The sequence below is a fragment of the Convolutriloba macropyga genome, chromosome 10 (assembly GCF_964194025.1).
Source record: "Convolutriloba macropyga chromosome 10, txConMacr16.3, whole genome shotgun sequence".
Lineage (NCBI taxonomy): Eukaryota > Metazoa > Xenacoelomorpha > Acoela > Convolutidae > Convolutriloba > Convolutriloba macropyga.
Window position 1 is genome coordinate 57,503,451 of NC_134477.1, and position 23,336 is coordinate 57,526,786.

General features: G+C 41.0%; 1 protein-coding gene across 1 annotated transcript in view; it reads left to right on the forward strand.

Annotated features, from left to right (window-relative positions):
* The first annotated feature begins 1,928 nt into the window (after positions 1-1,928).
* The window catches only part of LOC142348088 (lysosomal protective protein-like), a 30,915-nt gene continuing 9,507 nt past the window's right edge, over positions 1,929-23,336 (forward strand). Inside the window, exons 1-3 of the mRNA XM_075399253.1 lie at positions 1,929-2,060; positions 7,615-7,894; positions 21,679-21,807. Coding sequence (XP_075255368.1) covers positions 1,929-2,060; positions 7,615-7,894; positions 21,679-21,807 — 541 coding nt within the window. The remainder of the gene's footprint in view (positions 2,061-7,614; positions 7,895-21,678; positions 21,808-23,336) is intronic.

A 23,336-nucleotide genomic window follows, 5' to 3' on the forward strand; every position in this document is an offset into this window, starting at 1 on the left:
TACATATTATAACAGAAAACTTGAGTTAAATTCAAATTATGTCGCATATCTCAAAATAAAAATTAATTAAGTTTATAAAGTCAACCCAACCAGTAAACAGTAGTTCTAGTTCATTTTCCAAATTTAAAGTCACGCCACGTTGAACAAGTAACCTTCCACAAAAAAGGGTTCCTTTTGTAAGCTGAGGAGAAGAAAGTTCTAAGTTGCTTGGGGAAACTTTTTTTGTCTTGTTTGATTTTAATTTCGCTGGGTAGTTCATTCCAATCTAGTATCGCTAATCTAACAAACGAGCTTTGCCTTTTGATAGAGAAAAAATTTTGGTCCCAGAACACTTTTTTTGTCCTTAAATACTCATGAAGATTCCAGGTGATTAAAGGACGTCCCGATGTTGGTGAAAAAGCAGGTCGTAACTCTTTTTTTATTTTCCAAAACTATTGTAATCGTTTTGTTTTTAAAAAGAGTTTTATGGGTAGTATATTCCGACTGCATTTAATATCTTGAACAGATTCAAATTTCTGTCTAAAAAAGGTTGCCCGTAATGACCAGTTAAGCTGTTTCTCAAGAGACATTATTTGTCAAAAAAGATACCTTTCCTTAAACAGACCCATTGGTGATGTGGATGAATGGTGGCCCCAGATGCAGTTCAATGGAGGGTATTTTGAGGGAACACGGTCCCCTTCTGGCTAAGAATGACGCCTCTGGACTTTACCCTAACGAGTGGAGCTGGAACAGAATTGCCAATATGGTATATGTGGAAACTCCGGCTTGTGTTGGATATTCTTACAAAAAAGGGAACTGTTCTGCAACATTTTTTGCTTCTGCGCGAAATTTGATACAAAAAAAAATTAGCCTGAAAACCATTGATAATAGAATTTAAAAAAAAACCTTGCGGATCTTTCCAATTTGGGGGGGGGGGGGGAGCTCACAGCTCACATGGAAGCCCATCTCGTTCTTGATGGCGATAAAATCTCGCTTCCCCGCTAAGAATACAAGCGTTGGAGGTATTAGGCAAAATAATAACTAAAACAGCAACCTTCCCAGGTTGAGGTCCCAGAGGGAAAGTCGGGATGCATTCTGTCCCCCCCAGCTTAGTGAGCATAAATTTTTTATGAACCCCAGACGCACATGCTATTTTCTTACATAGTAACGTGCTTATTAATAACAACATAGAATTTTCAATTGGGGGTCATAAAAACACTGGGGAGGGGGGGGGGGGCGAAACAGAATAGAAAAAAAAACACTGAAGTCCGATCCACATCAACGATTACAATTGATATTAGTCCGGCAGTGTAATTATTTAAATGGATTTATTATTTACATATTATAACAGAAAACTTGAGTTAAATTCAAATTATGTCGCATATCTCAAAATAAAAATTAATTAAGTTTATAAAGTCAACCCAACCAGTAAACAGTAGTTCTAGTTCATTTTCCAAATTTAAAGTCACGCCACGTTGAACAAGTAACCTTCCACAAAAAAGGGTTCCTTTTGTAAGCTGAGGAGAAGAAAGTTCTAAGTTGCTTGGGGAAACTTTTTTTGTCTTGTTTGATTTTAATTTCGCTGGGTAGTTCATTCCAATCTAGTATCGCTAATCTAACAAACGAGCTTTGCCTTTTGATAGAGAAAAAATTTTGGTCCCAGAACACTTTTTTTGTCCTTAAATACTCATGAAGATTCCAGGTGATTAAAGGACGTCCCGATGTTGGTGAAAAAGCAGGTCGTAACTCTTTTTTTATTTTCCAAAACTATTGTAATCGTTTTGTTTTTAAAAAGAGTTTTATGGGTAGTATATTCCGACTGCATTTAATATCTTCAACAGATTCAAATTTCTGTCTAAAAAAGGTTGCCCGTAATGACCAGTTAAGCTGTTTCTCAAGAGACATTATTTGTCAAAAAAGATACCTTTCCTTAAACAGACCCATTGGTGATGTGGATGAATGGTGGCCCCAGATGCAGTTCAATGGAGGGTATTTTGAGGGAACACGGTCCCCTTCTGGCTAAGAATGACGCCTCTGGACTTTACCCTAACGAGTGGAGCTGGAACAGAATTGCCAATATGGTATATGTGGAAACTCCGGCTTGTGTTGGATATTCTTACAAAAAAGGGAACTGTTCTGCAACATTTTTTGCTTCTGCGCGAAATTTGATACAAAAGAAAATTAGCCTGAAAACCATTGATAATAGAATTTAAAAAAAAACCTTGCGGATCTTTCCAATTTGGGGGGGGGGGAGCTCACAGCTCACATGGAAGCCCATCTCGTTCTTGATGGCGATAAAATCTCGCTTCCCCGCTAAGAATACAAGCGTTGGAGGTATTAGGCAAAATAATAACTAAAACAGCAACCTTCCCAGGTTGAGGTCCCAGAGGGAAAGTCGGGATGCATTCTGTCCCCCCCAGCTTAGTGAGCATAAATTTTTTATGACCCCCAGACGCACATGCTATTTTCTTAAATAGTAACGTGCTTATTAATAACAACATAGAATTTTCAATTGGGGGTCATAAAAACACTGGGGAGGGGGGGGGGGCGAAACAGAATAGAAAAAAAAACACTGAAGTCCGATCCACATCAACGATTACAATTGATATTAGTCCGGCAGTGTAATTATTTAAATGGATTTATTATTTACATATTATAACAGAAAACTTGAGTTAAATTCAAATTATGTCGCATATCGCAAAATAAAAATTAATTAAGTTTATAAAGTCAACCCAACCAGTAAACAGTAGTTCTAGTTCATTTTCAAAATTTAAAGTCACGCCATGTTGAACAAGTAACCTTCCACAAAAAAGGGTTCCTTTTGTAAGCTGAGGAGAAGAAAGTTCTAAGTTGCTTGGGGAAACTTTTTTGTCTTGTTTGATTTTAGTTTCGCTGGGTAGTTCATTCCAATCTAGTATCGCTAATCTAACAAACGAGCTTTGCCTTTTGATAGAGAAAAAATTTTGGTCCCAGAACACTTTTTTTGTCCTTATATACTCATGAAGATTCCAGGTGATTAAAGGACGTCTCGATGTTGGTGAAAAAGCAGGTCGTAACTCTTTTTTTATTTTCCAAAACTATTGTAATCGTTTTGTTTTTAAAAAGAGTTTTATGGGTAGTATATTCCGACTGCATTTAATATCTTGAACAGATTCAAATTTCTGTCTAAAAAAGGTTGCCCGTAATGACCAGTTAAGCTGTTTCTCAAGAGACATTATTTGTCAAAAAAGATACCTTTCCTTAAACAGACCCATTGGTGATGTGGATGAATGGTGGCCCCAGATGCAGTTCAATGGAGGGTATTTTGAGGGAACACGGTCCCCTTCTGGCTAAGAATGACGCCTCTGGACTTTACCCTAACGAGTGGAGCTGGAACAGAATTGCCAATATGCTATATGTGGAAACTCCGGCTTGTGTTGGATATTCTTACAAAAAAGGGAACTGTTCTGCAACATTTTTTGCTTCTGCGCGAAAATTGATACAAAAAAAAATTAGCCTGAAAACCATTGATAATAGAATTTAAAAAAAACCTTGCGGATCTTTCCAATTTGGGGGGGGGGGGGCTCACAGCTCACATGGAAGCCCATCTCGTTCTTGATGGCGATAAAATCTCGCTTCCCCGCTAAGAATACAAGCGTTGGAGGTATTAGGCAAAATAATAACTAAAACAGCAACCTTCCCAGGTTGAGGTCCCAGAGGGAAAGTCGGGATGCATTCTGTCCCCCCCAGCTTAGTGAGCATAAATTTTTTATGACCCCCAGACGCACATGCTATTTTCTTACATAGTAACGTGCTTATTAATAACAACATAGAATTTTCGATTGGGGGTCATAAAAACACTGGGGAGGGGGGGGGGGCGAAACAGAATCGAAAAAAAAACACTGAAGTCCGATCCACATCAACGATTACAATTGATATTAGTCCGGCAGTGTAATTATTTAAATGGATTTATTATTTACATATTATAACAGAAAACTTGAGTTAAATTCAAATTATGTCGCATATCTCAAAATAAAAATTAATTAAGTTTATAAAGTCAACCCAACCAGTAAACAGTAGTTCTAGTTCATTTTCAAAATTTAAAGTCACGCCATGTTGAACAAGTAACCTTCCACAAAAAAGGGTTCCTTTTGTAAGCTGAGGAGAAGAAAGTTCTAAGTTGCTTGGGGAAACTTTTTTGTCTTGTTTGATTTTAGTTTCGCTGGGTAGTTCATTCCAATCTAGTATCGCTAATCTAACAAACGAGCTTTGCCTTTTGATAGAGAAAAAATTTTGGTCCCAGAACACTTTTTTTGTCCTTATATACTCATGAAGATTCCAGGTGATTAAAGGACGTCCCGATGTTGGTGAAAAAGCAGGTCGTAACTCTTTTTTTATTTTCCAAAACTATTGTAATCGTTTTGTTTTTAAAAAGAGTTTTATGGGTAGTATATTCCGACTGCATTTAATATCTTGAACAGATTCAAATTTGTGTCTAAAAAAGGTTGCCCGTAATGACCAGTTAAGCTGTTTCTCAAGAGACATTATTTGTCAAAAAAGATACCTTTCCTTAAACAGACCCATTGGTGATGTGGATGAATGGTGGCCCCAGATGCAGTTCAATGGAGGGTATTTTGAGGGAACACGGTCCCCTTCTGGCTAAGAATGACGCCTCTGGACTTTACCCTAACGAGTGGAGCTGGAACAGAATTGCCAATATGCTATATGTGGAAACTCCGGCTTGTGTTGGATATTCTTACAAAAAAGGGAACTGTTCTGCAACATTATTTGCTTCTGCGCGAAAATTGATACAAAAAAAAATTAGCCTGAAAACCATTGATAATAGAATTTAAAAAAAACCTTGCGGATCTTTCCAATTTGGGGGGGGGGGGGGGGCTCACAGCTCACATGGAAGCCCATCTCGTTCTTGATGGCGATAAAATCTCGCTTCCCCGCTAAGAATACAAGCGTTGGAGGTATTAGGCAAAATAATAACTAAAACAGCAACCTTCCCAGGTTGAGGTCCCAGAGGGAAAGTCGGGATGCATTCTGTCCCCCCCAGCTTAGTGAGCATAAATTTTTTATGACCCCCAGACGCACATGCTATTTTCTTACATAGTAACGTGCTTATTAATAACAACATAGAATTTTCGATTGGGGGTCATAAAAACACTGGGGAGGGGGGGGGGGCGAAACAGAATCGAAAAAAAAACACTGAAGTCCGATCCACATCAACGATTACAATTGATATTAGTCCGGCAGTGTAATTATTTAAATGGATTTATTATTTACATATTATAACAGAAAACTTGAGTTAAATTCAAATTATGTCGCATATCTCAAAATAAAAATTAATTAAGTTTATAAAGTCAACCCAACCAGTAAACAGTAGTTCTAGTTCATTTTCAAAATTTAAAGTCACGCCATGTTGAACAAGTAACCTTCCACAAAAAAGGGTTCCTTTTGTAAGCTGAGGAGAAGAAAGTTCTAAGTTGCTTGGGGAAACTTTTTTGTCTTGTTTGATTTTAGTTTCGCTGGGTAGTTCATTCCAATCTAGTATCGCTAATCTAACAAACGAGCTTTGCCTTTTGATAGAGAAAAAATTTTGGTCCCAGAACACTTTTTTTGTCCTTATATACTCATGAAGATTCCAGGTGATTAAAGGACGTCCCGATGTTGGTGAAAAAGCAGGTCGTAACTCTTTTTTTATTTTCCAAAACTATTGTAATCGTTTTGTTTTTAAAAAGAGTTTTATGGGTAGTATATTCCGACTGCATTTAATATCTTGAACAGATTCAAATTTGTGTCTAAAAAAGGTTGCCCGTAATGACCAGTTAAGCTGTTTCTCAAGAGACATTATTAAATTTTGCTCAATTGCGTGAATGATAACCGCTGAGTAGTGCAAGTGACTTAATACTAGGGCATTTAGGACAAGTGTCAATAGTTTTTGTGGAATTGATTTTCTAATAGCATAAATTGTTTTTATTACTCTGGCCGTTTTTCGTAAGATATGTTTCACTTCCTCTTGAAACGTTAAATTATTGTCTATGTGAACACCTAAATATTTTACTTCAGGTTTCTCGTCTGTTGGAATTGAATCTAAAATTATCTGTTCACTGAAATCTTTTCTTTTGCTCCTACCAAATATCATGAATTCAGTTTTAGAGGTATTAACTGTGAGGTGATGTTCATGAAAAAATTGAATAAGTTTGATTGCATTTTGCTCTAACTTGATTTTGCTTTTGTCAGCATATTGTATGAGTTCAGTTTCATTGTCAACTCTTGTTGCCATGTCATTAATGTACAGATTAAATAGGAGCGGACCAAGTACTGTTCCTTGTGGTACACCTCTATGAAGCATTAGTTCATCTGATATGCAATCTTGTAGTACAACGGATTGGCGGCGGTTTGTAACGAAACTTCTTAAGAGATTTTTTGAGCTCTCATCAAAACCTAAGTTGCGTAACTTGATATCCAAAATGTCATAATTGATAGAATCAAAAGCTTTTGAAAGGTCAAATGCTGCTGTGACAAAATTGTTAATGTCAGTTTTGTTTCTGATGAATTTTGTGCAAAATAATAGGGAATCGATGGTAGAAAAAATTTTTTCCTAAAATCATACTGATTTTTACTTAGTAATTTGTTGTCGTGAAGGCACTGACAAATTTGATCCCTCAAGATGGTTTCAATGATCATAGAAAGGCATGGGGTAATTGAAATTGGGCGATAGTTTTTAGGTTCCTGAGGGTCATCTTTCTTGTATAGTGGTACAACATGTGCTCGTTTAAGCTCGTTGGGGAAGCAAGATAATTTGATGCAGTAGTTCACAAGGAAATTTAAATGAGGAACAATGACAGAGCTTGAGTCTTTAATAGCCCATGCAGGATTTTGGATGGTCCAATCGGTTTATTTCTCCCCAGTGCCCTAATTGCGTCATGACAGTCTTTTTCCGTTACATAGTGAAAGCTAAAAGTTTTTTGTTTAGGATTGCCTGTCCCAGAAGTTTGTAGTGGATAATGAGGGCCTTGGAATTTACCAAGTGTAGAGAAACGATAGTTCAACAGGTTAGCAATTTTTTTTTGTTTGGGTTACATAATCACCAAATACATTTCTCAAACTGTAGATTCTGGGTTTTGTTTTTTCAGAGTTTCTTACTTCATTTATTAGCATCCACTTTTTTCTGTCACTTTTTGCTGCTTCAATAAGATTTCTATGACATCTGTTGAAATCGTTGTCATTAGAAATACTAAGCTGGTTTTTTAGATCAAAGAAATTTTCATAGTCTTTATCATTCAAAAACCTATCTCAATCGACCATCAGTTGTCTTGATTTTCTAGTTAACCATTTGTCTGTTAATGTAAAAAAAATTTTGTCATTTCCGATAAAACATTTTTTAAGTGGAGCACTTTTCGGAAGTGCTGTCGTAAAATTTTCAGTGAAAACTTGTAGCATTGAATCCAAGTTGTTCTGAACATACATTTTTTGCCAGTTTTGTTGTTCTAGGCAGTGTTTAAAATCAGGTGCATTATAGTTCCTTTTATCGAAATTTTTTTTCTGGACTGGTACATATATCCGAAAGTCGATATGTCCAGACCCAGATGACCGCACAACAGTTGTGTCATGCGTTTCAAATTTACTTAGTCTGGAAACACATAGCAATACATAACTAAATTTGTCTGGAAAAACAAAGCTAAACACATAATTATAATAAACATTATAAAACGGTTCTCTCCAATCATAGACGGAGACTGCGACACAAATGACAACAAAACAGCCCAAGGAAATGTTCACGCTTTGCTGAGTTTCCTGGAAAAATTTCCAGAGTACAAGGGGAGAGATTTATACATTGCTGGTGAAAGCTACGCTGGAATCTATATTGTAACACTCGCGACTAAAATCATGGAAACGGATTCCATCTTAAAGACGATGATGAAAGGCTAGTGCTGAGATTTTAAAGCTGTTTTGCTTCTATAATAATTTTTAAATAAAATTGTAAAGCGCAATTCATAGGCAGTTACCTCCCATTTACCCCATTTATTTAGGGATAAAAATACAATATTTTTGTGGTGGTGGTGGTGATTATGGCATAGTGGTGTATGTGTGTGTGTAAAGGTGTGTATGTGTGTGTGTGTGTGTGTGTGTGTGTGTAACTGTGTGTGTGTGTGTGTTTGTGTGTGTGTGTGTGTGTGTGTGTGTGTATTTGTAAATGAATCTTTGTGTATGTGTATGTGTATGCGTGTATATGTGTGTGTCTTTGTGTGTGTTTGTGTATTTGCGTTTATATGTGTGTTGTTACCGAGTAAACTAAATGAGCAGTCTATTTAAAGAGCTATTTAAATAAAGCGAGAATCTATCCAGCGAGAAACTATTACGTAATCTCTTAACCATGTAAGCCTTACGAAAAGATTAAATGCACACAAAATACGTTCTATTTGGCATAGAAAGCTCGGAAAAAGTTCGTTAAACATAATTTTCGTTGAGCCTACTAATATACTGAATCGATTGCGCTCTTTTTAGGCTTAATATTTTTATGTTTCGAAAACGTATCGGTGACCAATCTGAGCCGAAAATCGGCTCAGACAAAATACCTGCTAGCAGATACAGCTAAATTTGCCGGGCCAATGAGATGGGCTTTTTTTGCCTTGATACGTATTGAAGACAGTTACCTTGACGTTACGTGAGAGAGATGCTTTATAATAGATACATATGCGATGAATTAAAGTTCCGATAGTGTGTTTTACACCTATATTTTTGGTGCCGCCTTTATTTTGGCGCCCCACAATATCTAACATAGCAAAGCATTGAATGAATCAGCGCTTTAAATTTCAGCTAAACTTAGTGTGAAACGTGAAACATGTCAACAATATTCAAACAGCTTTAACTGTATGGTGCATATTTTGTTTCTAGCTGAAGTTTACCAAATTTATTTAGTCCGGAAACTTGCACAGCGTCCTTTGTCCCGGTTTACAACTAGTATAGAACAACATTAATGATTACTGTAAGAGTAAACTGAAACACCACACAGCTTACCATACCATAACATCGTTTCAACGTGTGGTACCGATTTTCATTCCTTAAAAAACACAAGAGACGGTGACCCCTCCACCCGTTGGACCAGGAAATCTGGAGAAGTGCAATCCAGATACGGAACTCACATGTGATGGTGGTGATACTTGTGTGGATTTTTCTCGGATGCAACGATGACAAGTACGATTGTGCAGACCTTTTGGATGATGGACCGTGGTGCCCGGCAGTGCCAGATGTCGAAACTACTCACTGCAAAAATGACGAATTGCAGTGCTACGATGGAAATATAGCTTGAAACCTTTTGGAGTCACCTTTTCTTGTACTGAGGAGTAGTTCAGACAAACAGGAAACTGTAAGAGTAATACGATTTAAATTTTTCCACCCATCATTTCTTTTTCTCGTGGTAACTTTGCAGTAAATTAATATTACTTAACCGGCAAATCTAGCCTCCCAGAACCCAATTCCTATCGCATATAACAAATTTTTTCAGTTCACCGGTCACCGATAACCCATCCCATACACATTTTTTTTTGAAAAACAATAATTTTGACAAATTTTTGTCAAAATCCAGAAATAATCAAATTGCGGTGTTTTTTACAGTTCTTGACATAAACGCGAAGCAAAAAAAAAAAGTTTGAAAAAATTGACCAAATTTGAAAAATTGGAAAAAAGTCTATCCGATCATTCTAGCATACCCATATACTAGTTAGATGGATTAAAACGTTGTAAAAAAAAGAAGTTTGGTCAAGTTTTTCAAACTTTACAAAAAAGAGATCAGGTAACTGATTTTTTTTCCTCGATTAAGCGCTTATTCTTGGTAACTCGTGAAAATCGTGTATTTAACATCAAGGCTCGGAGTTTGAGCAAAGCTCAAATCATTTATGTTGTAAAAACATTATATGGTTTTTATATTAGCTGCGAGTTCACTTCATCACGCCATAAAAACTGCGCCTCAAGTAACACAAAATCGTTACAAACGTAACGTTTACGCATTACCGGGTTTAAGTTTCAACCCTAACGCTTTGAAAGTCCGAAAAACAGCGCAGTTCCAGTTGAGTCATTTCTTTCATGATAAGAAGCGCCTAGTTATATGGCATGATGTAGTGAACAATTCGCTTTCACGTCATCGAAGCAACGACAATAAGCCTTTAACACCTTCACAGCTTATTGCAGTGCTTGAAAACTATCAGGAGCGCATAGAAGCTATTGTGTATTGCCCCAGAGAGGGAACTCCTGATATTTCTGATCAGCTCAAGCGTAGTACTCTAGTTACCATACACTTAGTGAAAGACATTGTGTCTAGACGTAAACAGAAAGATCTTAGTTTACTCAAAGAGTACAGAGCATTACACCAAAGGCCTGCGCTTGAGCTGAAAACACTGACCATAGTCTTAACTCATAAGAACAACCTCCGGTCCTTGATAACACGGTCTCGACCGAAAAAACTTTCCAAGCGACGTCGAAAAACGCTCCGCAACCGCCATGCGTACGAGGAGGCGGAACTTACTCAAGCCTTTAATAACCTAAATGTCTCGTAGTCTTGCGTTGTTGCGCGGGTTAGTTTGTGGTTGATTCCTTCCAATAGCGCTTTACTAAACGTTTCGCTCTCCCCATTTTGAGTTATTCACTACCGTCCGTTTTCCGCAGGTTATCTGGGTTCATTTTCCATTTCCGTCCTCTTTGTTTCCGTGTCTTCTTGTTTCTTTCTATTCCCCGTTTACTTGTTGTATGATGTAGTATGAGTTTTGCTGTAGTAAAATTTCTTTCTGCTAGTATGCTGGTCTGTTGTTTAGTCTCGTTCCTTGCTAGGGTGTGACTTAAGTTCATTCTGGAGTTACGGCTGGTTTGTTTCGTGACTTTCACCACACTGGTTTGCTAGCAATTTGTTGTAGCTTTAATAATTTTTGTAGTATGCACTTTTGTTGTCTGGGCAGGGTGGTTTGCTAGGGTGTGACTTAAGTTTGTTCTGGAGTTACGGCTAGTAAAGCTCCTGACATTTTCGACTTTTGGTTATACTACACTGTTGCCGTAAATTGTTTCATGTTTGATGTTTTGTTGCCGTTGATAAAGCCCCCATAATGCTTTGTGCTAGTTTACCTGGCAGTAGCTCCTCTCCTTCTTTCTAGGGTGTGACTTAAGTTTATTCTGGAGTTACGGCTAGCTTGTTTGGTTGAGTTTGTTGCTGTGGTCTGTTAGCATCGATCTTCCCGCCTCCTCGCTTGGGGTTTCCGCCCCGCCCGTGCCAGTTTTCCCGTTTCGTCGCGCGCCATCCGCCCGACGTTTCCGCCCCGCCCGTGCCAGTTTTCCCGTTTCGTCGCGCGCCATCCGCCCGACTTTTCCGCCCCGCCCGTGCCGTTTTCCCGTTTCGTCGCGCGCCATCCGCCCGACTTTTCCGCCCCGCCCGTGCCGTTTTCCCGTTTCGTCGCGCGCCATCCGCCCGACTTTTCCGCCCCGCCCGTGCCGTTTTCCCGTTTCGTCGCGCGCCATCCGCCCGACGTTTCCGCCCCGCCCGTGCCATTTTCCCGCTTCGTCGCGCGCTTTTCGCCCGACGCCCCCGTTTGTCCGTCCGGTTCCCCGTTGCGTCGTGCGTTAATCGTTCGGCGTCTCTTCCCGTCCGTCCCGTCTCCCGTTCTGCCCCCTTTTCGTTTTTCGGCCTGACATTCCTTGCATGTATTACGATTGGCGAAATTCTTGAAACCGCAGGAACAGTTCCAATCTCCAGGTCTCCCGCGATTTCCACCACCATCAGCTCCACCGCCAAATCCCCCGGCTGAACTAGCGCCTGCACCCTCAGGTCGACTCTCTCTGCATTTTCTGCATGAGGTACGATCCATAAAGTTGGTCGATCCACAGGAGCATGTCCATTCTTCCCTCTGCTCCCGAGCTGCGCCACCTTCAGATTTTCCTCCAAATCCATCTCGGTTTCCCCCGAATCCGCCTTCACTCTCGTCATTTCCTCCGAAGCCACCTCCTCCAAAACCACCCTCGGCTTTTCTTCCAAATCCACCTCTGTCTCGTCCGTCCCGTCTCCCGTTCTGCCCCTTTTCGCGCTTCCTGCGCACCGTTCTTTCTTTCTTTCGCCGGGTACTATTGTACTCGACGAACATCTTTGCTCCTTTGCGGTTTGCTAGGCAAACCGTCACACTAGGGTTCGGTATAACCCATTTGTGTTGTGCTGTTGCATGTGTGTGTACTTTATACTAGTACCAAATTAAACTTGTGGTTCCTGTTTTTCTTAAGATCATGACAACATTGCAGGACAAATTCAACAAACTTTATAGCGCAAGAGCAAAATTAGAGGCTGAACTTAATAACATCTATGGGGAAATTAACAATGCTGTTGATAAGCAAGACAGGAAAGTTAAGATCGAACGTCTGATTGTGAAGTGCAAAGATGCTTTTACTAGAGTGGTTGATAAGAATGAAGAGCTCTTTGATCTTGCACAAAAGACTGAAGATCCAGACGCTGCCTGTAAGAATCTTGAGAAATGGTTAGAGACTGTAACAAAGAAAACTGATGAGTTCATTGCTGCTGCTCGAGGGTATATCAATTCGGTCCAAGACAAAGAGACAGCAGAGATGTATACCTCTCACCACTCAAGATCAGGTTCGCATATGACTTCCTCAAAAAGATCAAGTCAGCGTCAACGAGAATTAGAATTATCAAGACTAAAAAGGGAGGAACTTGAGAAACAACATGAGGCAAAGCTTCGCATTGCTAGACAACGTCTTGAAATTGAAAAACAAACGAAATTGCGGGAATTAGAAATTGAACAGCTTGAGGAAGATCATCGCAAGGAAGTAGCTGCTGCAGCCCTTGAGGAAATTGAGTTGATGACAAAATCATCAGCGGACGGGTCTGGTACAGGCAAAATGAGTGGGCTCTTTACGGAAAGAAGTTCAGTCAAGAGCAAGAAACTTGTTCAAGATTGGGTTAATTCGTCACCAGCCGGGAACATGGCAGATGTTGCAAACGAACCGAGTTTGCACTTTTCTGGTTCCATCGCCCAATCCAACCAAGCAATTGTCCGACCTTCTTCAGCTCAACTTCCAAACTCACACTTCAATCTCAATACACATGGTCAAGTTGAGGCCAACATCAACCTCCCTGTCCATGAACCAAGTAGTAGAACCAATGTAACCAATGAAGCACATAATGCAAACAACATCATGCAAGAACAGCAACAGCCTCAATATACGCCTCCATCACCAGTAAACTTTGGTATGCCAACTCAACTAAACGCCCCAAACACAGCCCGACAACTGTCTCAAGCAACAATGCACTTCGATGGTTTACAGTTAGATCATCAATTCCCTCGCAGGTCGAGCATGCCGGGACAGTTGAATTTAGTCAGCCCTCCGCGTTCACCACCTTTAAACACACTCGTTAATGCTCCGCTAGCACTTAATCCGCAACAATCACACATAAATGTACCAGCCCCCGCATCCCCCGTTCTAAACCCCGCACCACCGCATTTCCCGTTAATCCCACCAGCATTCCGCTTTCCTCCTTCGCCGCCACAAGCACTCCCACTACACGCAACTAACCCCGTGGCGAATAATGTCAATCTGTTACCCCATTCTCCGCCTGCACCATTCGTTTCCTCCGCAAACGTTTTCGTACCTCAATTAATTCATTCACCACCCACACAAAAGAGCTTTCAGCCCCAAAGTTTTGTCCCTATAACCCACGCACCTCCTGCTCCTCCAGATCCAAATGTCTGGCGTTTTCCAGCAGCAGTCCCATCTAATGCAGTACCACTTGTACGAACATCCGCAAACTTATACACCGTACAACCGGCCCCGTCAATCAACCCTCATATATCTACATCGCACCGCTCCTCACATGTACAAGCAGCAGCAGGCGCTCAAAATTACGTAACATCAGACTTCATGCAAGCGAATCCATTTAGTTCTTCCACAGGTACCGCCCCCACTTTTGTCACTCCGATCATTCCGCCAACGTATGGAGCTACCGTTCCGAACCCATTGTGTTGGGGTGGCCCGCCGCATCCCACACCTTCGGCTCCTTCTTTGGACTCTGCGGATTTGATAAAGCAGTTGGCGGACGCAATTACTTGTAAGAAGAACGATCCACTGCCCGAGTGGAAGTTGTCACAATACAATGGTGATCCCCTGCAGTGGCACGAATGGTTCGGACAATTTAAAAGCGCCATAGACGCACAGCCCTTGACTGATGACGTCAAGTTAACATACTTAAAAACTCTTGTAACTGGAGAAGCTAAAACCGCCATCGCTGAGTTTGCATACTGTGGTGTAATGTATAAGGATGCACTTAAGACACTCGAACGTAAATTTGGCCAACCACAGGCAGTAGTCAGTGCACACTTGGAAAAACTCAGCTCTTTTCCACCACTAAAGATGCACAATAGTGATAACATCATAAACTATTCTGCAACAATTTCAAGTCTTGTTGGGGTCTTTAAATCACTTTCATATGACGCAGACCTTAAGAGCGCCTCACTTCTCAACACGGCTGTGCAAAAATTGCCGCCCAATCTGAAAGAATCCTGGTCACTCTTCACAGTGAAGAAACATTGGGTTAAGCCAACACTCCTTGACTTCAACGATTGGTTGAAGGAGAAGGCCGAGGCACATGATTTAATGAAACAAACTTCATCGAAGGCAAGAACTGAGGATAACACCAACTCAGTAGTAAAGACCAAAGTTGCCTCAAGAACTTTTGCTGCTAATACACAAACTAAGGGCACTCAGAGACCAGCCTCAACATCGGCAACGCCTGCAACCCCTCGCTGCATTGTGTGTAAAGGTATCCACCGCATCTGGGAGTGTAGGGTATTTAAAGAAAAGTCTCCCACTCAACGAGCAAAGGTAGTGGCGGAAGCAAAACTGTGTTTCTCATGTTTGAGAGAAAAGCACATGTTCAGGCAATGCCCACACCCCAGGAAATGCAGGAAGGACGGTTGCAACAGCTCCCATAATACTCTTCTCCATGGAGCTGAGAGGGTTTATCCACCAAAATTACCTCCAAACAACAACAACAGTAATTCTAATGCTGGCACAAATCAAAGTAAACTTCCTAGTGTCCAATCATCGAGTAAGACCACTACTTTGTCATCTGTGAGTAATGTGAAAGGCCTCCTTCAGGTGACTGAATTACAGTTGAAGAGCTCTACCGGTAAAGATACCACGGCTTTAGTTTTGTGCGATACCGCTTGCAGTAACTCTTGGGTGTCCAATGATCTTGCAAATAGACTTGGTTTGCACGGTACAGCCTTGAAACTAACAGTCAAGGGCATAAATACCGAAGAGGTTGTAGACACTAAGTTAGTTGAACTAATTGTAACACCACGCGACAACCAAGCATTTGAACCATTTAAAGTAAGCCCTTACGTCAAGGAAAATTTAAATGTAGGCGCCGATGTCATTAACATTAAAGCACTTCAGGAGACATACCCGCACCTGGCAGTTCTAGACCCAGTTACATATTGCTACGGAAACATCGAGATGATACTTGGACAGGATGTGTATCATGCCATCCGCCCGTTAGAGTACTTCGCTGCCGATGAGAAGTCCTCGCCCTTCGCTGTTCGCCTGCCCATAGGTTGGGTTCTAAGCGGCCCTCTACCGTCGTCTTCAGGTTTAGTATCGACTTGTTTCAAAGCCAATATGGAGCAGGATTTTGAACTCGCTAGTCAGGTAAAATCTTGGTACGACATGGAGTCGTACGGCGTACTTAAGCAAGTAGACCCACGATCCGCCTCGGATGCACGTGCGCATGAAATTCTTGAAAACACCACCGTGCATAATGGAAAAAGGTACGATGTCGGAATGCTATGGGCTGAAGATAACATCGAACTGCCCAACAATTATTTCTCAGCGCTTGTTCAATTAAAGTCTTTGGAAAAGCGGCTAACAAAAGATCAGACTTTAAGGGAAAAGTACTCGAATACCATCAAAGAGGACTTAGACAAAGGCTATGTAGTAAGGGTCAAAGATGCTCATAAGGTGGAAAGTCGCTCGGAACGAGAGTGGTACCTACCACACCATCCGGTTGTTAACCCGAACAAGCCGGGCAAGGTTCGTAGGGTACTAAACGGAGCAGCAAAATTCCATGGCGCATCTCTCAATAAGTCATTACTCACCGGACCTGACCTACTGCAAAACCTAATCTATGTACTTCTACGGTTCAGACAACATCCATTTGCCGTATCCGCCGACATTGAGGGAATGTTCCTCCAAGTTGGAGTGTTACCATGTGATCAGCCATCATTGCGCTTTTTGTGGCGGGAGGACCCCACATCAAATGTTGTGGTACACCAGTATACGCGCCACATCTTTGGGGCAAAAGATTCGCCCACCTGCGCCAACTACGCACTTCAGCGCACGGCACGCGATAATGCTAAGGAGTACCCAGAAGCTGCGAAAGCCGTCCTTGAGAACTTCTACATGGACGATTACTTGGACTCTGTGGAATCCCCCGAGAGGGCCCTCATTAGGTCGAAGGAATTGGTACATCTTCTCCATCTAGGTGGGTTCAAGCTTACTAAATTTGTAAGCAATGTACCAGATCTGGCTGACCGAATTGATGGGTCTGCTCAATCCACTGAACCTAAGGTCGTCGTTTCATCCAAGGAGGAATCAATGCACGTGCTTGGGCTTAAGTGGGATCACATCAACGATACTCTGGTTGTGAGCAGGGGTACTAACAGCACCATCACGAAAAGTTTAACACAGCGCTTGGTCTTAAGTCTTGTGTCAAAGGTCTACGACCCAATTGGTCTTGTCGCACCGTTTACTGTTGGTGCTCGGTTAGTCTTGAAAGACATTTGGCGTGTCAATGGACAAAGTTGGGATGACGAGTTACCTAAAGACACAGTTGACAGATTCCTTGCCTGGTGTGTTGAACTGCCGCTGTTAGCTGAGATCACTATACCGAGAAGTTACTTTTCAGGACCATTCCAACATCTTGAACTCCACATGTTTGGTGATAGCTCGCAAGACGTATTCAGTGCAATAGGATTTCTTAGGGCTCAAGTAACTTGCTCCTCCGGGGAGATTATAACAGAGCTGGCGTTTGTCTTGGGCAAGGCCCGTGTTGCACCTATGAAGGTAATGACAGTTCCTAAGTTGGAATTACAAGCCGCTCTCCTCGCTGCCCGTTTAAAAAGGGAAATTTGTCAAGCATTAACGGTTACTGTGGATAAAGTCTTTATGTGGACAGATAGTACCATCGTCTTGCAGTGGCTAAACTCAACAAACAAACACCCCATCTTCATTGCAAATCGTGTTAGTGAAATCCTGGAGAACACCAGCGTTGACCAATGGAACCACGTCACCACTTGTGATAATCCGGCAGATGCTGGCACGCGTGGCATGTCCGCTGAAGTTTTGCAATCAAGTAGCTGGGTGAGGGGTCCTGACTTCTTGAGAACTAAGCAATTCCCTTTTGTACCAAATACTGACGTCGTTGACAACATCAAGCTTGTAACTAAGGAACAAGATGATGACTCCATCTCATCTCTAGCCGCATCCGTAACCAAGCCCACTAAGGAACAAAGCATCAATCTAATCCCGCTTGATAAGTTCAGTTCTTATCAAAAATTACTTCGTGTCACCGCATATGTGCTCCGTCTTTTACCATCTCATGAAAGTTACCGTACCGTAGACGGCAGCATAGCCGATCCTGTTGAGCTTGACGAAGCCGAGCGTCATCTCCAGTACTTGGTTCAGGAAGAGTCCTTTAGTACTGAAAGAAAGGATCTTCTTGACAATAAATCTGTTAAGAAGAGCAGCCGCATTGCTCAGTTTACTCCGTTTATTGGGCCTCATGGTCTCATCCGTTCTTCTGGTCGACTCCGACGGCTAGTGGAAATTGACTTTGACACTAAGCATCCTATCGTGCTGGATGCGCGTCATACTTTTGTTAAACTGTTTCTGCGGCATACTCATTTGAAAAACCATCACCAGGGCATCGATTACTTACGGTCAAAGGTACAGGAACGTTATGCCATCCTTAAACTACGTTCCACACTGCGTTCCATCAAATCAAACTGCGTCTTGTGTAGAAAGTTCCGTGCAGCAACCATTCAACCTATCATGGCAGACCTCCCAAAGGAGAGACTCGCATACCAGTCTCCTCCCTTTACCAACACCGGGGTTGATTACTTCGGCCCATTCTACGTCACAGTTCGTCGGACTACCGAGAAGAGGTGGGGATTTCTCTTCACTTGTCTCACTACTCGTGCTGTCCATGTTGAAGTTGTCCCGTCCATGGACACTAGTTCTTGTGTAATGGGAGTGGAGCGGTTCGTCTCCCGTCGGGGTACTCCTGCTATGATTCGGTCGGATAATGGTACGAACTTCATTGGAGCGGAGAAAGAGCTCCGTGAATGTGTGGAAAAATGGAATACGTTTAACATTGCCACCGAACTTGCGCATAAGGGCATTAAGTGGAGGTTCAATCCACCCAGTGCGCCACACCAAGGTGGCATCTGGGAGAGGCTAGTTCGAAGTTTTAAAAGAGTACTGTACACTATCCTCGGTACGCGTCGCCTCACAGATGAGGTGTTGAACACTACTTTTTGTCTGGTCGAATACGCACTAAACTCACGTCCCTTAACGCCCGTAAGCGCCGACCCGTCCGACCTAGGCGCAATAACACCTAACCATTTTCTTCTCGGTAACCAAGCAACCCGAATTCCGTCTATCGTTGGCGTCGACGAGTTCGATCATCGTAAGCGGTACGCCCGTGCACAGTCCTACGCCAATGCAATTTGGGCACGTTGGCTCAAGGAGTATGTACCTGCGTTGAACCGTAGATCTAAGTGGCAGACGCCTGCCGAGCAGCACCTCAAGGTCGGTGATTTAGTTTGGATCGTTGAAGAAAGCAACCCTAGGGGTTACTATCCAACCGCTCGGATTGAGGAACTTCGGTACGGCTCCGACAGCGTCGCCCGCTCCGCCGTCTTACGCACGTCATCCGGATCGCTCGTCCGCCCACTCGTTAAGCTTGTACCGATCCTCCCAACATTTTCTTCCGGGCCGGAGGATGTTACCGAGTAAACTAAATGAGCAGTCTATTTAAAGAGCTATTTAAATAAAGCGAGAATCTATCCAGCGAGAAACTATTACGTAATCTCTTAACCATGTAAGCCTTACGAAAAGATTAAATGCACACAAAATACGTTCTATTTGGCATAGAAAGCTCGGAAAAAGTTCGTTAAACATAATTTTCGTTGAGCCTACTAATATACTGAATCGATTGCGCTCTTTTTAGGCTTAATATTTTTATGTTTCGAAAACGTATCGGTGACCAATCTGAGCCGAAAATCGGCTCAGACAAAATACCTGCTAGCAGATACAGCTAGATTTGCCGGGCCAATGAGATGGGCTTTTTTTGCATTGATACGTATTGAAGACAGTTACCTTGACGTTACGTGAGAGAGATGCTTTATAATAGATACATATGCGATGAATTAAAGTTCCGATAGTGTGTTTTACACCTATATGTGTACGTGTGTCTTTGTGTAAGTCTTTGCTTGTGATTGTGTATGTTTCTTTGTGTGTGTTTGCGTGCGTGTTTATGTTTGTTTGTTTGCGTGTAAGTTTATGTGTATGTGTGTATATGTGTGTGTCTTTGTGTTTCTGTGTGTTTGTGTGTGTATGTGTGTGTGTCTTTGCGTGTGTTTGTATGTGTGTGTCTGTGTGTGTTTTTGTGTGAGTTTGTGTCTGTTTTTGTGTGAGGGTGTGAATTTGTGTGTGTTTGTGTGTATATGTGTGTGTGTTTGTGTGTGTGTGTGTGCTTGTGTGTGTAAGTGTGTGTGTGTATGTCTTTGTGTGTGTATGTGTGTGTGTGCGTGTATGCGTGTGTCTTTGGGCGTGTTTCGTGTGTGTGTGTGTGTGTATTTCGTGTGTGTGTGTATGTGTACGTGATTTTTGTGTGTTGTTTGTGTGTGTGGCTGTGTATGTGTGTGTGTGTGTGTTTGTGTTGTGTGTGTAAGTGTTTGTCTTTGTGTGTATATGTGTGCATGTGTGTATGTGCGTTTTTTTAAGTGTGTCTATGAGGGCTTTGGGTGGTTGGGTGGGTGGAAGGCTTGATGAGACACTGGCACGTAAATTTTTCCCAGGCTGAGTTGCCAGAACAAAATGAAACAACAAGGGGTGGTATGCGTTCAGAGATATACTTTCTCAAATCAAAAACGAAACCACGAATGTCTGAACATAAGCAACTCCGAACGCATGGAGCTCGGGAATTTTTCGACGTTGAGCGCACAAAAACAAACAGATCTGGTGTTCATTTTTTAATGGAGCAACTTTCAATTTTCAAAATAGACATTGACAAATTTTTATTGTGAACCATATAATAATTTCTAACAATATAATTTTTTCGCTGATAAGATGCTACACAAAAATTCTGATAAGCTGATTCTTTTTATCTTGTCAAGTCCGAAAGTATCGACTGGACAAGCCAAACGTGTAAGAATTCCTCTTAGTAGAATTATTATTGTGTAAGGTAGGAGATATAAACTTCTATCGTGTATGATCAGTTAAACATTCTCATTGAAAAAAAATCCGGTTACTAATTTTATCATGCATAATCTCAATTTTCGTTTAGGTGAAATAACAGAAAATTGACCGCATAAGGTAGTGCGTTGATGGGAAAAAACATAGGTCAATAAAAAAAAATAATAGTGTTTTTCGACAGATCTCGAAGCGTTTTTGAACGTAGTCTTAATTTGGGTGACTGTTTTCACTACTGTTGGAGAAAACGTCAACGATACAAAAAATGGTTCATTTATAAAGCTACTAAATTAGGCCTCTAAATTGCGACCTCTAGATACACAGAATTAACGCAATTTCACCAATAAAGATTTTTGGGAGCTTTTCTGTCTGTGTCTCCTTGTACTTTATGTGCCCCTCCCCAGTTGCAGAGTACGTGCCTTTACGTAGTAAATCATTAGGTAAAAATATGGCACGTGAGCCTCGTTGTGCGAATAATATGAGCCCACTAAGCTGGGGGGGGGGGTGGTGAGGTTACACAAACGGAAAAGATCCGATTTTTCTTTGCAGTAGGAGACAATTGATACTTCGCAACAAATTTAACCAATTGGCAGCCAACAAAAATTGTTCATTTGTCATTTCACATTTTTTGATGGGAAAAATTTCTAATTGTCAAGAAATATAACAAATTTTTTTCGTTTAACACATGAATTTCTCGGTAACTTTTAAAATCTTTTGCCAAAAGTACGTCAGAAAGCAAAATTGACTTCCACAAATATCAATTGCTCCAGGAGAAATTTGGAATCAATTATTGTAGCAGTGTGTCCTTTTACGTTTTACGCAAAAATTCTTGTTCAAAAAACCAACATAAGTCGATAACGCATTAAATGGTGATTCGAGAAAATGATGACCGACAGTTCTAGTTACTCTAAAGCCCGGGTGAAATTTAACCCCCTAACTCGTCCCATTTTGCTGGAAGAGTCAGTGAACTATTTATATATATATAAATATATATATATATATATATATATATATATATATTTATATATATATATATATATATATATATATATATATATATATAGCGGGAGAGGAAGGGGTAAAATGAAAAATAAAAGAAAATATTGGGGACGATGTAGGTTTGAGAAATTTCCAAAGTTATGGTTCAATTCGGTTGTTGTTTTCTTATACTTGGGAGTTTTTTACTAGGCCTGGCTATGGGAAACCCAGTTATGAGTTCACTCAACCGGAGCAACAGCAACATCGAATTCATGAGGGGCCACGCTATTCTGTCACAGCCAGAGTATGATTACATGCGAAAAAGTTGTAACTGCAGCGGTGAGAAATTGTTTTTCTTCGTCTGTTTTCTTCAAATAGCACAGAGGGGGTAGCCAAATATGGGATCTGTTCTGTCCAACCATTTTTGCCCTTGAACAAATTTTACAGTAATTGCTGTAAAAGTCTTTTCTTATGCAAAACCTTCGCTTGATCGTGGTGACTCAAGGAGTGGCTTTTACGACCTTGACATTATGCGTTTTGCGTGATCTAAATTTCTCTCGCATTCACAATTTTAAGCAGCTGAATTCGATTGGCGGCAGTTTCCTACTAAAAGTCAGAGTGAAATGGTGCCGAAGTTCGTGTCTTTTTTTAAAATAAACCTCTAGTTTTTGCGATAAACTCTAATAATAATTATAATTAATAGCCGCCCTCATCATCTCAGCCGGCTATTATTGCGCTCGTATTTTTTTTTACTTCGTCAAACTTTTTTTCGCTTTACCATTTTGCCGCTTTTTCGACATTTTGCGTGAAATCTTTTTGACTTCTCTAGGCTAGTTTCTCTCTTCTCTCATTCTGCTTAAAGTGAATTTGAACATCAGTTGCTCAGCAAAGCAATTCAAAATGAACAGAGTCGGTATAAAAAATTGAAGTCAAAAATAGAAACGGGATAAACCCATAAAGCCCAATTTTAGATGCCCGCTATTTGAACGTCGTTCCTATAAGTCTTAGTCACCACCTCTAATGCTTATTGGTGTTGATAGTAGCCCCTTTAGCCTCTCTCTAAGAAACAGAAGTATGTTCAACTACGAAATGCCATCAAAATAAATCGGACTTAAAAAATATTTTTGTACAAAAATCTTTTTTTTCAATATATTCTATTCGTTCAATCCCAATCATGCTTATTGGAATCAACGGCGGCTATTTTCCGGCAATCTGCCGGGTATGTTTGTGGTACCTGCGTAATCGCAGCGGAACCGCATTAGGCCTACAGTAGCTTGTTTTCAGCTGTACTTTTTTATTATTCCTCAAATTTCAGACCGATATTTTTATGAGCAGCATTGCTTTTTTTTTGTTTTCTATAGCCACTTTTTTGCGTTTGAAACTTCCGCATGGTACCATCATTGAAGCCAACATTGGTCAGGCTATGGTCAACCTGAAGCTATGGTTAGTAAGAGCTCATCCTCACACAGACAGCTTCAGGGAGGCAGGGGATTGAACTCTCAATCATTGGCGTGCGTGTGAACCACATACCTTACTTTTCGGCTATCACGCCACACGTTACTGGAAGCTCCTTTCATTTGAAGTGATTTTAGCCCCCCCCAATCAAACATGCTGCAATACCTTTTAGCTATCATTAGTCGTTCTAGAGCAATTATTTCGACGTTAGTCGGTTACGTTTTCTTAGGTTCATAAAATTTCGCTTAAAGATGGTTGGGTTTTTTTCATTATAACCCCCCGCGAAGTTATATTTTTCTTTAAGTTATATTTAGCATGATTGGGAGGTATACGTTATATGACCAGTAAGCTGGGGGAACTTTTTAATGTAAAAGATCAGAGGCTTTTTTTTCAAAGAAGACAAATTGGATCGA